This window comes from Blastomyces dermatitidis (genome assembly GCF_000003525.1).
Source record: "Blastomyces dermatitidis ER-3 genomic scaffold supercont1.2, whole genome shotgun sequence".
Taxonomy (NCBI): domain Eukaryota; kingdom Fungi; phylum Ascomycota; class Eurotiomycetes; order Onygenales; family Ajellomycetaceae; genus Blastomyces; species Blastomyces dermatitidis.
This window is the reverse complement of record NW_025544775.1, coordinates 2,452,574-2,467,750: the sequence shown is the minus strand read 5'-3', so window position 1 is coordinate 2,467,750 and position 15,177 is coordinate 2,452,574. Positions and strand designations below refer to the sequence as shown.

General features: G+C 44.8%; 5 protein-coding genes across 8 annotated transcripts; 3 read left to right on the top strand and 2 right to left on the bottom strand.

The window, feature by feature from the left end:
* Positions 1–229: 229 nt before the first annotated feature.
* On the top strand, positions 230–761 carry BDCG_01637 (uncharacterized protein; the record flags this gene model as incomplete). The annotated part of the gene is made up of 2 exons (XM_045417157.1): positions 230–241; positions 327–761. The coding sequence occupies 2 exons, from the start codon at positions 230–232 to the stop codon at positions 759–761; spliced, it is 447 nt and encodes a 148-aa protein (XP_045274052.1).
* Positions 488–3,150, bottom strand: BDCG_01636 (the record flags this gene model as incomplete). 2 transcript variants are annotated; one of them, XM_045417156.1, is made up of 5 exons in its annotated part: positions 797–1,280; positions 1,358–2,002; positions 2,074–2,467; positions 2,543–2,927; positions 3,011–3,141. In XM_045417156.1, the coding sequence occupies 4 exons, from the start codon at positions 3,139–3,141 to the stop codon at positions 1,641–1,643; spliced, it is 1,272 nt and encodes a 423-aa protein (XP_045279675.1). In that variant the 3' UTR covers positions 797–1,280; positions 1,358–1,640. The 2 variants fall into 2 exon arrangements, with proteins under 2 accessions (XP_045274051.1, XP_045279675.1); XM_045417155.1 differs by having other exon boundaries at positions 488–2,002; positions 3,011–3,150.
* On the top strand, positions 2,952–6,310 carry BDCG_01635 (splicing factor u2af large subunit). Its single transcript, XM_045417154.1, has 7 exons — positions 2,952–3,484; positions 3,552–3,577; positions 3,666–4,188; positions 4,250–4,884; positions 4,934–5,195; positions 5,271–5,482; positions 5,541–6,310. Exons 1-7 carry the CDS (start codon positions 3,457–3,459, stop codon positions 5,565–5,567), a joined length of 1,713 nt encoding a protein of 570 aa, XP_045274050.1. The 5' UTR covers positions 2,952–3,456; the 3' UTR covers positions 5,568–6,310.
* Positions 6,311–7,920: 1,610 nt separating this feature from the next.
* BDCG_01634 lies at positions 7,921–12,846 on the bottom strand. 3 transcript variants are annotated; one of them, XM_045417152.1, is made up of 6 exons: positions 11,884–12,735; positions 11,240–11,776; positions 11,045–11,143; positions 10,821–10,975; positions 10,584–10,722; positions 8,048–10,507 (listed from the first exon to the last, which is right to left on the bottom strand). In XM_045417152.1, the coding sequence occupies exons 2-6, from the start codon at positions 11,316–11,318 to the stop codon at positions 9,426–9,428; spliced, it is 1,554 nt and encodes a 517-aa protein (XP_045279673.1). In that variant the 5' UTR covers positions 11,319–11,776; positions 11,884–12,735; the 3' UTR covers positions 8,048–9,425. The 3 variants fall into 3 exon arrangements, with proteins under 3 accessions (XP_045279672.1, XP_045279673.1, XP_045279674.1); XM_045417153.1 differs by having other exon boundaries at positions 8,086–10,507; positions 11,880–12,403; XM_045417151.1 differs by having other exon boundaries at positions 7,921–10,507; positions 11,240–12,846.
* Positions 12,133–14,657, top strand: BDCG_01633 (uncharacterized protein). The gene has a single exon (XM_045417150.1). It carries the CDS (start codon positions 13,037–13,039, stop codon positions 13,493–13,495), a length of 459 nt encoding a protein of 152 aa, XP_045274049.1. The 5' UTR covers positions 12,133–13,036; the 3' UTR covers positions 13,496–14,657.
* Positions 14,658–15,177: the final 520 nt, after the last annotated feature.

The window sequence follows — 15,177 nt, the reverse complement described above, 5'->3', positions numbered from 1 at the left end:
ATGAAACATCACACGGCCAGATGCTTGCTATCGCACCAAATGAGAGCATAGGTGGGCATACTCGATTGTCCCAGTCGTTGGTAGCGGGACTCTCTGTCGTGAATTCTGTACATCTACCCAGGAGCTGACTTTCTATATATATGACCCTGTCAGATCCTACGAAAGTGTTATCCCGTTATCTCAGGAACTGTGTTTAACTATTTGGATGCAATAAAGCAGAGCCACCAAAATGAAGAGCAAGGTATGGATATTCCGGTGGAGCAGAAGCCTTTTTCTTTTCTACCTCGCTGCCTGAGAATGGAGAAGACTGCTAACATGAATATCAGCTCCCACAAAACCGGGGAAGCTCTCAGGGGTTCGTTTCAGAACGACAACCTCGTCGGCGACGGCGCCGCCGCAACCAGACGCAAAATTCTTCAACCCATTCGACAGAGACTTCTAACGACCAGCATAGTCCCATCGACAGAACAGACTCTATTTCCGTGCCCGACCATTTACAAATGGTCAATCGCCACCTACCTCCACACGTGTACAGCGTTCTCCTCCAACGCAAAAGAATTGTCACGGAGGAACTCAATCTTCTCAACCAGTATCTCGAAACGCTCCAACCCCCGCATAGCCCAAATCAAATGGACTGGGAACCCATCCCGCCAACACACAAATATTACCCACCGCAGCAGCCGCATCCGCAACAGCAATCGTTCGATGTATCTCTTTTAGGCTTGTCCAGAGCGAATAAGCTAGAACAAACTTCCATATAGGAACAATGTCATGTTATTTTACAGAAGTAGTTCGGGGCTCGTTGCGGATTTGTACAATATTTCTGATTAATTGCACTACACGCTCTCATTTTCCGTTGGTAAACCAAGCATAGTCCCCGACGGGTCCCACTGTCGTGAGTTTTTTACACTCTAATACAAAATTGACTGCCGAAGCTATTCTGCCTAATGTGTCCGATGAGGACACTGAACAATTGAGAGCACACGGTTCATTCACATTTCTTATTTCAGGTGATGATATGTACTATAGCCTTTCTTTCTCGAACTATATCTATTCTTGCGCCCACTTGTTACTCCATTGCTGCCGTAAATACAGCCCCTATAAAGCAAAAATGACTACCTACTTCATCTTCATTATTGAATAACCTAAAGCCGAATAAAATGGCCAGCATCACTACCTGGTCAGATGATTGAACATCACGGCTAACCTATGACTTCTTGGTGGTTTCATTTTATCCAGCTTCGTCAAACCATGTTCAACTACAGCGGTCATGAAAAGTGCTTAAAGAGCCAGCAGTGTTAATCTTCCTCTTCAGAGTGCCTAGGCAAGATGCTACATACTATTGGGGATACTCAACTTGTTTAACTGTGGGATAATTCCTAGATGCAACACGCTCTGAAGCGTCTAGGAGCGTGACATCGTATCTGAGTGGTAGTGGATAGATTTGGGTGTGAATATTTCCACCCGCGTTCTAGTTGAACTTCGTCGTCGAAACGTGATGTGTCGAGGCACAAATACGGAACAGCGGCTGTACTCAGAGCTCACTGAAACTGGGGGGATATTGGGTAGTCTAATATGTCAGGCCAAGTTTTGAGGCTGAAGGATAAATAGGCTATCCTAGTTTCCATTGGCAAGAAGATTCATCGGCCCCGTCGGGTTCGTCGTTTCTTCGTAACAGATTTTAATTCAGTTTCCACCTCTTCAAGCTGTACTTTTGTTTCCTCAAACTCGTGAGATATTTCTCTCTTTACTGAAATATGCGATGTCGTCTCTGTCTTTATGCCGTGCTCCTTTGTGACATTTTTCATATCAACTCCAACCTTGGGTACTAGGCGTTCCGAAAACGTTTTCAAATCTGCCGTGAATAAGACGCTATGGGCCCAGCCAGCCTCTTTCCCCCAGAGGTTGCGAAAATGATTGCCCACAGCATCGTATGTAGCTTTGGTTAAGCTTTTATGCTTTCCTTTACCAAACTTATAATCACGCTGTGCAATTTGCCACACTATATAGAATAACTTATAAGTAAATAAAAAACGGATGTGTGAGGTGGTAAAATGGACATCGGGAGCTTACCGTGAGTATCAACTGGGACGGCCTCTCCCCATCCCAAACCCATAAGGCATGCACAATCTGCGACTTTTGGGCCAACCCCCTGAAGCTCAAGGAGCAATTCATGAGCTTTTCGATAGCCATCTCTACCCCCTTCTGTCATTTCTCCTGCAGGCGCCGGGTTTGCGCCAAACGACGGAGACTCAGGGTTGCGGAGAGAATTTAACCAACCCTCCTCACGATTGGCGACAATGAGCGCAGTTTGGTAGATATACTTTGCCCGATATCCGAATCCAAGCTCGCGGAGACGAGATTCCACATCGCGACCTACCAGTGCATTTGGAGGTGGGAAATCATGATACGGTTTCTTGTCTATGTATCCGATTAGTGGTCCATAGTTCAAGCATAGTTTTTCTACCTAAATGGGCAAAAATGATAGTGTTAGTTAGAAGGGGGATCAATGTATGTACCAACTGCTGAGATAAACACATACCATCTGTGAGATTCGCGCTATATTGTTATTGCTACTGCAGATAAACGAAATAAGCGCCTCCCAAGCATCCTGTCGTAAGATACGGATACCAGTGAACTGGGGAGCTTTCTTCTTGAAATTTTGATCTGCAGTCGACCATTGTTCATACAGGCCCGTAAGATTCAAGTCCAAGTTGAAGTAGTTGTTGATCAATGCTTCTGTATCATCAACCTTCTCACAAGATGCTTCTCTTCTAGATGCCGGTACGGATGATGCGGGAGTCGGTAATGCAGGTGGAGCTGGGGGAAAATATGACCGATAATGGAGATGGGTGGGGTCCTGTCGCAGAGTCACAATGCGACCGTAAAGGGCGCAGCTCCATTCGTTGTCTCCGGACTTCTGCCATCTAAGTTGCTCGTAGAACAGTTTTTGTTAGTCCAGTCCGTACCTTGTTGCTTTTGATAATGGGGATTCGGAGAGGTTTCTCACCGAAATGATTGTCCACAGCGGAGAGTGGTATTGATGCAGAGCTCAGTCAAACTTATTGGCAGCTTTCGCCATTCAGAAAAAGCACCAATTGACATAGCGACGAGGATATCAATAAGCCCAGGGTCATTCATGGTCGTCGCTACGGTGGATTCTACGTCCCTGAGCCGTGTTGCCACCTACAGCACGTGACTTTTGATCTGGCTGGCATAATCGCGCCAAGCCCTTTTCAGCGGTCGACGGCTCTTTCTTCCATGCCTATTTTTCAACTTTTTATATCGGCAGCGCGCTGAGCAACCATCCACTACCAAACCATTGCTAGCCATTGCCTTCTGTTCAGTCTCGGAGCAGTACAAATCAGCGCCAGGTGCCTGATATTTCCAAGCTACATTGTGGGTTCTGCCTTGACTTGGACATCCTTCCACCTGTGCTCGGTCGAATTGAACAAGATGAACGGGGATAGCTACGTAACTAGAGGTAAGAATAGGGGCTTACTTGGAGTGACCTCTGAACGGTAACATAGCTGACCTGTGACAATTCATAGACTCTGGGCGATCGCGAGACTATTACGTATGTTACCGCGATAACTCCTTTTGTTTAACCTTTGATCCATTACGAACCTGTTCCTGTGCTCTGCTTATACGTTATATTTTGCTAGGGTGGCGCTCGCTCTGATCGAGAGGATAGAAAAGACCGTAGTGATCGCAGTAGCCGTGGCGATCGTAGTGATAGACGGGAGAGAGAAAGAAGAAGATCAAGATCTCCTCAACATGGGTCGAGGTCGGGGCGGCGCGAGCAGGAACCGGACTTGTACTCTTCCAGTCGTGACTATCGCGCAAGAGAGCGGGAGGACAGATATTCAGGTCGAAGGGATGAGAGAGAATGGGATAGAGACCGAAGCGAGAGACGACGTGATCATAGAAGAGACGATGATGAGAGATCTCGACGTGACAGAGACATGCCTGATGACCGGTCGCGAGGAGGTAGAGGTCGAGATCGCGATGCTTTGGGCGGGGGTAGGGAGCGGAAGAGAAGTGCGAGCCCACCGCCAAAGAAGAGAGAACCCACGCCAGATTTGACGGACGTTGTTCCGATTCTTGAGCGGAAACGTCGACTGACGCAGTGGGATATCAAACCGCCTGGTTATGAACATGTAACGGCAGAGCAGGCGAAGCTCTCCGGTGAGTTGAAAATTGTAATGATATCATGCCCATTTGAGCTTTTACCTAACGTTACCTGCAGGCATGTTTCCTCTTCCAGGTGCACCGCGGCAGCAGGCAGTCGACCCCAGCCGGCTGCAAGCTTTCATTCACCCACCTACTACCATTACTGCTCCTGGTTCATCTACTAACACTGTCCTAAAACCCTCAAACTCTCGCCAAGCGAAGCGTCTTTTTGTTCATAATCTCCCGCCATCGGCTACAGAGGAGAGATTGGTGCAGTTCTTCAATCTCCAACTGAATGGTCTTAATGTCATCAAAGGGGTCGATCCATGCTTGTCCGCGCAACTATCCAGAGATAAGACTTTCGCTCTACTTGAGTTCCGAAATGCTGCGGATACTACTGTTGCACTGGCTTTTGATGGTATTACAATGGAGGATAGTGGCGAAATGGATACATCGAACGGAGATGTCGACGGGCCAAGCCAAGGACTCTCAATACGTCGACCTAAGGATTACATACTTCCATCTGCAGTGGAAGAGGAGCCCCAGCAGGAGGGCGTTGTATCCAACGTAGTCCCTGATTCCCCGAACAAGATATGTGTCTCGAATATTCCACCATTTATTGAGGAAGAACCAGTCACTATGCTCCTTGTTTCTTTCGGAGAACTTAAGTCGTTTATCCTTGTAAAAGATAGCGAGACGGGCGAATCTAGGGTAAGCGTAATACTCTCAACTGTTACAATATAATTCTAACTGGTATTAGGGAATTGCGTTTTGCGAGTACCTTGATCCGACGTCGACAGAAATCGCTGTTGAAAATTTGAATGGCATGGAACTCGGGAACAAGAGACTCAAAGTGGTCCGTGCAAGTGTTGGAACCACACAAGCTGCTGGCCTCGACATGGGCGTTAATGCCATGTCCATGTATGCCAAAACAACTTCTCAGGACATTGAAGCTAGTCGTGTTCTTCAGTTGTTGAACATGGTAACGACTGAAGAGCTAATGGACAACGATGATTATGAAGGTATGCAACCCTGTATTTGGATAATTATTCTTATTGTATGACCCCGCTTCGCTTGTTTACTAATGTCCCTTATAGAAATATGCGATGATGTTCGTGATGAGTGCTCAAAATACGGGGAAGTCGTGGAGCTAAAGGTCCCAAGACCAACGGGGAATAACAAACAATCAGCGGGCGTTGGCAAAATATATGTTGAATTTGATAATAGCGAGTCTGCCACGAAAGCGCTAAAGGCGCTTGCGGGGAGGAAATTTCAGGATCGAACCGTTGTGACCACATACTTTTCAGAGGTAAGCCGAGCTCAATCCGGCGAAAAATTTGTGGACAAGATAATCTAACAGAGTACAGGAAAATTTCGAAGTCAATGCATGGTAATCGACGTAGCAGGGGAAATTGAGAATTCTTGGACTTGTCTTCATTTCCATCGCAACTCCAGCAAACCCGCAACTTCGTTTAGGAACTAGCTTTCCTTACCACATATTTTCTCGGACGGCGTCCTTCTTTCCCATTTCCTCTTTAACTTATTTTGTTCCCTTCGCACCCATCTCGGCGCAAGTTCCTTCGTCAAATACAAACAGCAGCTGGCTGGAACACTTGGCATGCGCAATTTCACTGTAACATAACTCAATATTGTAAGATCCTTTTTCCCAAAATCTCTTTATAATTCTTCTGTCATTTGTGAAGTATCATGGGCTGGGTGGATAATCAAGGCGAAATAATTATGATATGGTCTCTCATTTATATCTTTATATGTTCTTTATTTTACACTGTACTTTTTAAAGGCCAATTTTGACCACTCAATTTAACTCAAGAGTACATGATAATATGCGACTCTCGCCAGAGCGACATACATAAAAAAAGGGGCGAAACACTCTCGGCTTTCCTCTTGCAAAAGCCACCATGAAGTGGATATTATAGGAGTGATATTCATTGACACTATTCAACAAGAGAATGTACCCAGGTGGATTCTCTATTATCAGAGAATAAACTAGCACTAGCATATGCAGCAGACTGCTTATCTGAGATAGTATACACTCATTACATTGAATTTCTCTTCATGCACAAACAGGTAAGATTAAGTATTAATCTAGCTATTCTATTCTAAAATATAACTGAAAATATATATAAATGTAAGAAACTATACTTCTCACAGGTTTTCTTATCTCTATTCTTATCACTCACAGATCTTGACTACATATTCTATATAGACTGCAGTTGCTATTATCTTTTTATAACTCAGCTTGAATACTTTTAACTATTCTTTAACACTCACTAACTTTATTAATTAAGACTGTATTCAGTTACTTATACAAGCTTGTAAAATCTGCTCATAATAAGTGAATATTAGTTCACTGTCAATATTATATTTAAGTAAGAAATATAATCTGTCTCACTACTATACACTCTTATATGAGATAAAATTATACTAGTAAAATAATCTAAATACTGAGCTTACACAATTTTATACATCTCTTATTTTATCTATTTCAGTTATAACTCTTTATTATTCAGTATAATTATACTGTTGAAATTTAATCACATGTACTCAAGAATGACAGGTCAAACACAAGATTTTTTTCATGCAGATAATTTAAATATAGTAGGTAAAATTGTGTAAGTGAGTCTTTTATAAAGAGCTTACACAAGATTAAATAAGCAACTGAACACACTCTAAGTGACAAGAATAGAGATAAAAGATTCACAAGAAGCAGAGTTTCTTACATATAATCTAGAGCTAGCTCTCTGTGAGAATAATGAAGAATCAATCATCTCACAGCAGCAGCTCTTCACAAGATCAATTATCAAAGCTCTACAAACTTTAGAATGAATAGCAAAGAATACTCTCACTCTAGTATTCTTGAGTTAGTCATTTTTCACTGGCCAGAAAAATGATATAAGAAATTCAAGAAGCCATAGACTCTTTGTGTGTGAATGACTAGTTGTATATGACAGCAGCTGAAACTTCTTCATCAAGTGTAACACTGTTGTCTCAGACAAGAGAGAATCACTGCATACATCATGACTGATAATAGAGAGCAAGATCATCTCATGAAAAAGTGCATGCACAATGAGAGGTATGTGTGATAGTGTGTTGTAGCAGTAAAAACTATACCTAAACAACGCGAGCTTGTCCACGACGAGGGAGGGCCTGTTGGGTATTTCTCTTCTTCTCCATCCAACCGTTTGTATTAAATGAGAGGGAAGGGGGCGAAGGGATGTAATCTTCAATGTAACTCCTCTCATTCTGAGGAATTTGAAAAAAAGTTAGGACGACAATAGGTTACCATCATTAGACAAGCAGTTGACGTTTCGGAAGGAAACTTGATGCCATTGTAGCCAAGAGCTGATTGTAAAGGTCATGTCGGCATAAATAATAAGCAATTTTTGCCACATACTTGAAAATGACTCTGATCAAATTTTTATTAAAGTGTAGGCTAATAATAATGATCATCAATGGGGTCTATAGGTAAAATAAGGTTTTTTACAGGAGATAGGGACCAGAACCAGAACGTTGGAACTATATATATATATATAAGGGCCTGTTCGGTGATTTTTTCCGTACAGTGCCAGGGCCTTAACTTCTGACAGTGTAAACCTTCATTATTTCCACCTTTCCTTATATGAATAGTAGTCTGCTTGGTGTTTTGGCATTACTTTTTCCCTTATGAGTGATTTTTTATGATGTATGTAGCAGTTTGAAAATCCTGTTACATTACTACCTTTACACACCAAATATCAGTGAAAAATGGATATTATATTAATAAGTCTCAAATTGATCACTTCTGCAGCAGCAAGTCTTATTAACTGCTGTCTATGACATAGATACTGTCATATTGTCTCCCAGGTTGCATTATCACGGTTGCTCATCATGGTTGTTTATTTTTGATGATAGTTGCAGGTCTCTGGATGCTGTACAGCCACGCTGGAACATATCAGCATATATCACAACTTGTTCCAGTGTATACAGTACAGATTTAACTTGAATAGATTTAGATCTATCACTTTTTCAGCTAAATACACTGTTGAACTCTATAATATGAATCTGACTGCCAGCTTGACATGCTTGGCGACTCGCGAGTTGTACAGAGTTATATACAGAATCTACCGAACAGAAGGCCTTATCCGGCCAGGTTAGCATGTATAACCCCGGCCAGAGCCGTCCAGGGCTGTACAAGCTGGCACTGTACGGACTTATACGGCCCTGGACGGGGTCACCGAACAGGCCCTTATTTTAACTAATTTATTTTCTAAAAATTAATTAGATAGTAGAAATTACTAATGACGAGTAGTTTGTTGGTAATTTCTTGTCCCTGACAGATTTTCGAACGCGTTATACAGGAGTGAGTAATTAGCTGACCCCTTGCCTGGCTCTCTTTGTCGTTTCGTCACAGCGGCAGCAGGTCAAATGCCAGGGAAAACGGGAAACAAAAACAAAAATGAAATAAAATCCAACGCCCATTCCCATCCAAAAATAGTCAATAATCAAAAAGACAGAACAAGGAAATGACATAAATAGGGGGACCAAAAACACTGTTTCCATGCCGCCATACGCCATGCTTATACAGCCCCAGAAAAGAAACATTAGACCAACAAATCAAGATAAACAAAAAAAGGCATTTGTCAACAGATTAGGGCACCTCTGATTACCCTTGGGTAAGTAGCCCATTTCCAAAAACTTTCGCAGGTGCTTTTTCGTTGTTTCCCACCTTTGGCCCCTTCTTGTCTCTTTGATCGCCATAAAAGGCTCTGCATGTAAGGGTGGCCAATACGTACATGTACAGTACAAAATCGAAAATGATGAGCGAGAAATATAATAGAGCAAACGAGACTTTGAAGAAGGGATAGCCCTAAAGGAAGTCAACACACTGGGGAAGGGCGATAAGGACAGCACACTGAAATTTAAACAATGATTGAACGTGGACAAGACGTATTAGGCCCTGAGGGTGTATCAAGTTGAGGTGGGTGTAAGGAAACTAAGTTAAAGCTGATAGACGTTGGACATGAATCCTGTTCTTAATGCGTACACATGAATTCGCGCACACACAGAGGAAAATTAAGGCGCAAGGGGAGGAGAGAGAGCACGGCCAGGTATCAATAGGCAGGGGCAAATCCACATGCCAAGTAAATAAAGGGGTTATAAATAAGTTTGTACACGAATAGTGGTTGGTGAGAGTAGAGCTTCTTGCCTTGTCCTTCTGCTTTAGTCCCCAAAATAGAATTGTGAGGAGGACATCAATGGTTGTTATCTCCATACCAGTATGAGCCCTGCGGGTTTCCCTGAGCAAATGATGTCTGTGGATTCCAATCGCGACTGCCCGTGTAGCGACCGTGGTTATTGTGGTTTTGTGAAGCGCTCGGGGGTCGAGGCGTCGAAAAACTCAGTGCGGGACTGGTATATCTCACTTCGGGAGCATAGACTTCTGATTCCCCTTTTCCTGTGGAGAATCGAACAGTAGACATCGAAAGAACCGAGGGACTTGAAGAAAGTAGAGGTTCAGGGGTCTTAACCGCCTCCTTCCGGGGCGGGTTGATCATCTCATAATCGCGCGTAGAAGCCCCGCCCCGAGCATCTACGGAGACGAATTCTCCGCTGCGCATCAGTTTTCGTTTGACAAGGTCTATCCAGCCGAGAATCATGGAATACCGACCGAGGAAAAAAATGGTCCATATCCCACTAAGAGACAATAAGACTAGGACGGCGAAGATGGATGCTTCATTGGGTCCCAGACTTGAGGCCAAGTGTGCGCATTTATTCTTATCTCCTTTGGACAATACCAGGCAAAAAATCCAGGGTTCAGATTTCTTCGCTAGTTCTGGTGTCCTTCGAGCACTATTATCCAAGGATAAGAATATGATTGTGAAAAAAATGACATTTGCGATAATTGTAAGGACCACTGCAATGCCTCTCCATTGCAATTGAATGACCCTCCTCACACGACGGTAGGCTTGGCGAGCTGATACAGTCCGGACGCTTCCGGGGTGGGACGGTCGTACTGAACTATTATCAGTAGTCGGGTTGTTGTCCAGGAGTGATTTGATGTAGACGTGTATGCAATATGCTAATGTCACGAATTGGATCACCAACGCGGCGGCGGCTAAACCCATCAATGGGCCCCAGAAATCCGCCAGGCTGTTGTCATGATTAATGTGGCATATGCTGCCGAATCGATAGGATACCCCCGTGATGGCTAAGCCAAGGGCCAGGCCGACCGCTGGTAATATCCAACCTACTGTCAGCGTTGTGAAAAAAAAATGATTTCCGGGCACCACATCCCAGCAGATCTGTAGGTGCAGTGATAGAGCGCGACAGAAGCCTTCGTAATCAGATTAGCATCGAAGACGGAGTATTTTTAGGTATATAGAGGTTGAAAAAAATTTCTGAGGGCATACTCCACACAATGACGGCCCAGCCACCAAATATTATAAAGGAGCCTGAGAACGCGCACGCTAAATCCGACTTCATATCGTTGGGGGTTATCGCGTTAAAACATTCGTCTGGTTTGGCGATCAAAGGGACAATAAACGAGAGCTATTCAATGAGATGTCAGCAGGATTCTCGACTTGGCCCAGACCCAAAGATGCTGCGTCAACCAGGCTGCTTTGATGGGAGGAGGAATGGGGTATTACCTCCATAAATACAATACCAACCGTCAGACACACACTTAAATAGTGACGATGCGTCCATTTCACTGGTAATGCTGCAAAGCTAATCAACAGCAGGCAGTTCAAGGTGAAGATTGCCACGGCAATCCAATTTGCAACTCCGGTTTTATTTATGAAGTCTTTTGCGGCATGTTAGTCTGAATCGATTGTGATTTGGAATCAGCCGCTGATAGGAGGGATATAATTACTGTTAGGGTATCTCCAGGCTGCATGAGGGCATGGAAGGCAGCAGGACGTATTTCCATTCGCTCCGAGTGGGATTTGCTCGCACCATCTACCAGTAACAACTGCGATGTTTTAGCTTTCGCACAAGCAGCACGGAATTTATAGAACGCATCATTATCATTGGGGATACGAATAGGAAAGTGAGGAATTTGACATACATCCGCCAATAGACGGGAAGAGGTCTTCCTGCATGAACGGGGCCGGGCAAAGGCCATGTGTACTCGAAGTGTCGGTCATATCTGTCGTTGTCCGCGCGTTGATGGTGGTGATGGTGGTTCCTTTTCGTTTAAAACTGCCCTGAGGACCTAAACAATCTCATATCCTCCTTGAACGCATCGGAAGCGGCCACCGGTAGTATGCGATAGGTATACGGCGGGATTATCCCCAATCGTCATAGCCCGGAGGCTATACGAATTCTGGAGGCTCAAGACGATGAAGGAGGGGCAGGCGAAAGGAATCAATGGCTCCGAGGTATAAAGTTCCCGCGCATCTGCAATGATTGTTTAAATAGAAGAAAAAAAGGAAAATGATATGGAGAATCTACTTCATATAGAAAATAATGAAGTACAAAATATGCAGTGCTAAACGAAAGGAAGGAGAGCCATCAAGGTTCCAAAAATCAAATCCAAGGGGGACCATGCCAATATAATAAGGAAGAAACTCCGGAGGAGTCCCAGGAGAGGGTCGAAGCCCAACTGATAGCCATGGTTAGCCAAAACTAATATCAGTGGAATATAATTTACCCTCTTTTTTTTTTTTTTTGGCACCAAGGTCGTGTATCCGCTAATGAAGACGTACATACAACGAGGGACCAAGGTACTCTCTCTGGCGCGGCCTCAGCGTACCCATGGCGATACATCGCAAGAAAAAGGGCGGATAAGAAATCGTACTGGAGGATTCGGGAAAGTGGGACAACCCTCTCCAGCCCGCAAGCATGCGATGTAAGAGGGATGAGCGCCATCAGAGGGAACAGTTCCACCAAGAACAGAGCCCCGCCTATCATAGCCCCGGGCAGCCAACCTCCAGCAGAAAGTCCCCCTGCCATGCTTGACATCCTTGCCCCCCCTCCAGGCACAGCAGGCAAATCCAGCTGGCCGCACGGTCGACGGCATTTCTGCATGCCTTACTCCGTATTTGTTGACGAGATGGCGTCCCGAGGTGCCCTGAGGCCCCCTTGATGGAGGAACGGATAGGCTGATTCGAGCCCGTTGACTGGATCCAAGAAAAGCTGCGCCAAGCCGTAAGCCCCAAGGGGCTGGTGTTGTCATGCTATGTTCCTGGCACCTGACTGGTGGAAGGAGGGCAGAGGCGCTGGTTTGACATGCATTATTCCTCTCTTCTGACAAGAATACTAATTCTTACAGTGTGTGAGCGAGGTCAGAAAATAATAATTATTACTATTGGATATTACGGAGAAGTGGCGAGAATAAAGGTGTACACTGCTCTAAGGTGCGGCATTGACGAGCCAAGCAGCGGGCACTGATTGTTGAATGCTGATGGTTGCTCTTGGCCCACGAAGGCAAAACCACCAGGGTTCGCGTGAGAAAGGATTCTGGACGGCCAAAAGAAGAGGCGAGGGTTTACTGTGTAGCTGAAAGCAGGCTCCGAGTGAATCCGTCCCGGTATATTTTAGTGTCGTGATGCCGGAGAAGAGGACTCTGACGCCCTACGCTGTGGATAGTTCCCAGGAGAAACATCCTTAGGCGACGAGGCCTTGTCGTACACACGGTCTAGGGCAGTCAGCAGCTTACTGGGAACCCACAGCCACAGGGCCAGTGGGAGCAAGAACATTATTGAGTCGAGACTGTTTACTGAACAGGTGGAGTGGAGCAGTATGTCATCTCGGCTCCATTTTTGCATTTTGCCTAGACTGGTAGTAGTCTGACTATTCAAACTACCATCGTCTGCCTCTTTTTCTCGGGTGGGCAGCCAGGGGAAGAGAGGGGACAACGCTCATGATGTCTGATGTCTGCAGCGAATCTTTGGGAGGTCAAGACTCCAAAGTTGAAACCAAAAGGTGGTGGGGTCACCATAGCCGATCAGCGTGCTATTGTAGCCCTAAAGAATATAAAGAGCGGAGCAGTGCTTCTGGTAAGGCTGGCCGTGGGCAACGCTGGACAGATGCCATCATGCCAGACAACATCAATCTTCGCGGTCCATCCATATATCGCAAGATACTACACGGCAGTCCTTCTTGTGGTCAGGCGTTGCACAAATTCCACAGGTTGAAATGGACTTTCTACAGATTTACTCTCTCCATACGAGTCAGGAAGGGGGAAATTTCTCTCACCTTGAAGCGGAAGCGGATATTGTTGATAATCCCCTGCTCGCTCCTCTTCAGCCCCGGCAAGAAGGCTGAACTCCGTGCGATCTTATTATTATTTGCGGCTATGGAAGGAACTACGCTTATGTGATGCATAATCTTAGCGCTGCTAGCGTCTTCGAGATGTGCCGTCGTTGCATCAATGCGTTCCCCAACGATACCGCCTCGTTCTGCCTAACTAAGCAATTCGTTTGCGTAGTCATTCCTCCTAACAGTGCATTGAAAATGATCAGAGTATTATTGACTGGGGATTGTTACTACAGCATAATCCCTTTTTTTATTATTGCCCACCAATCTCAATTACTCAATTCGCAGATAACCTGCTCTCGTCCGGGCCTTCCCCCTCTCGCGAATCGGCGCAGATCCCAAATCTTTGAATAAACTTCCCACTTGATTCCTGACATGTGGATGAGTTCAATTCTCCCCGAGAATTCGTTTGGAACATGCTCACCCCAGGAGAAAAGGTTTACGTAGCCCTTCCTCGAGTGGGGAAGCGCCGCCACACGGCGAACGAAGCAATTGACGGGGAAGTGTATCCCCGGAAATAACCATATGTCATGTCAAGCGTGTACAAGATCTGGCCTTAGAGTACGGATTTATCCTCTCAACGGTTTACGGAAATAAATAGTTAGTTATCCCGTTAGCTCAAGGAAACGAGAACGAAATTATCCGCTTTGTGGTTCTCTGGAACTCTAGGGCGGTTTAAAATCTGGTATAGAGCAGAAAAGAATAAACGCGGTTATAGATTTCGGACTGGTTAGCCTTGCGGAAAGGAAAAAGAAAAGAAAAGAGAAAGAAAAAGAAAAACTACCCCATCCTTCGAATTAAAGCGTTAGAAAATTCACATGCGTCCAGACTCCACATACAGGTCCATGCCAAAATTGGCTTTACCCCGGACACCAATTCTGCATGAACTGAACATACTATAAATCCCTACCGATGAGGTACATCCCGATAGAGATCCCTTTTATGGGGATAATAATATCGATGAATTTCTCGTTCCCCATGGGGACGGACGGACTCTGGGGTAGGCAGATTGATGGTTAGTACTACGTATACCTTGTGATAGTTGGGCGGCATATGGAGATATTCAGTTCGCAGCCATATTTTATCTCGTGATTCTCTATGGCTGGGTACGTACGCAACAGCGTAAATCGCTCGGGCTTGGAGACGCCGAGGAAAGTTCGTGAGGGACAGCACGATCAGAGAGGGAAGTCTTCGCTATCGATCCGATTCAGGATATGGAAAACAATGATATCCATGAAAATATGTCAATGCGCAGTGTTTAACGTGAGAAATGATAGCTCACTTCCCTGCTGGATGATCTTCTTTTCCCCTCACTTCATCTGCCGGTTCTCTCCCTCGCTGGGAATCCGCGGTCAAAAAAGAAAAAAAAAATACGGATAGAGGTATAAGTAGCTTGTAGTTGTTCACATGCGAAACCCATTACAAGCACCTATATGTTTGGCCTCGGAGACTAAAATAGGCTGTAAAGAAAAACTGTAGGTGCCATTGAGTTATTTAGTGTTGAACAAGGACCATTGCTGAACCCAAAGGGAAAGTAGGGTAGAGTAGGGTAGAAGCAAAACTCCAGCTTTGATAAAGACTTTCCATGAGCCGCATAAAGAATTAAAGTTACATAAATAAACAACTGAGAGTTTGGTAACTTTGTGTAAGCTTAATTACTTTAATAAATTGACGTAGAAGCCCCTGCGCTAAAAAAAAAAAACCAATTTGTTACCTGCATCATGATTCGTGAATAATCAATTCCAC

Excerpts from the sequence above, each read along its gene's own strand:
- BDCG_01635 (XM_045417154.1), top strand. The coding sequence starts at position 3,457 with ATGAACGGGGATAGCTACGTAACTAGAG. Across the intron at positions 3,578-3,665 it reads GGCGATCGCGAGACTATTAC|GGTGGCGCTCGCTCTGATCG; the intron begins GTATGTTACCGC and ends ATATTTTGCTAG. Across the intron at positions 5,196-5,270 it reads GGACAACGATGATTATGAAG|AAATATGCGATGATGTTCGT; the intron begins GTATGCAACCCT and ends TGTCCCTTATAG.
- BDCG_01633 (XM_045417150.1), top strand. The coding sequence starts at position 13,037 with ATGATGTCTGATGTCTGCAGCGAATCTTTGGGAGGTCAAGACTCCAAA.
- BDCG_01634 (XM_045417151.1), bottom strand. The coding sequence starts at position 11,318 with ATGACCGACACTTCGAGTACACATGGCCTTTGCCCGGCCCCGTTCATG. Across the intron at positions 11,144-11,239 it reads CTTCCCGTCTATTGGCGGAT|TTGTTACTGGTAGATGGTGC; the intron begins GTATGTCAAATT and ends AAAACATCGCAG. Across the intron at positions 10,976-11,044 it reads AGCCTGGAGATACCCTAACA|ACTTCATAAATAAAACCGGA; the intron begins GTAATTATATCC and ends ATGCCGCAAAAG.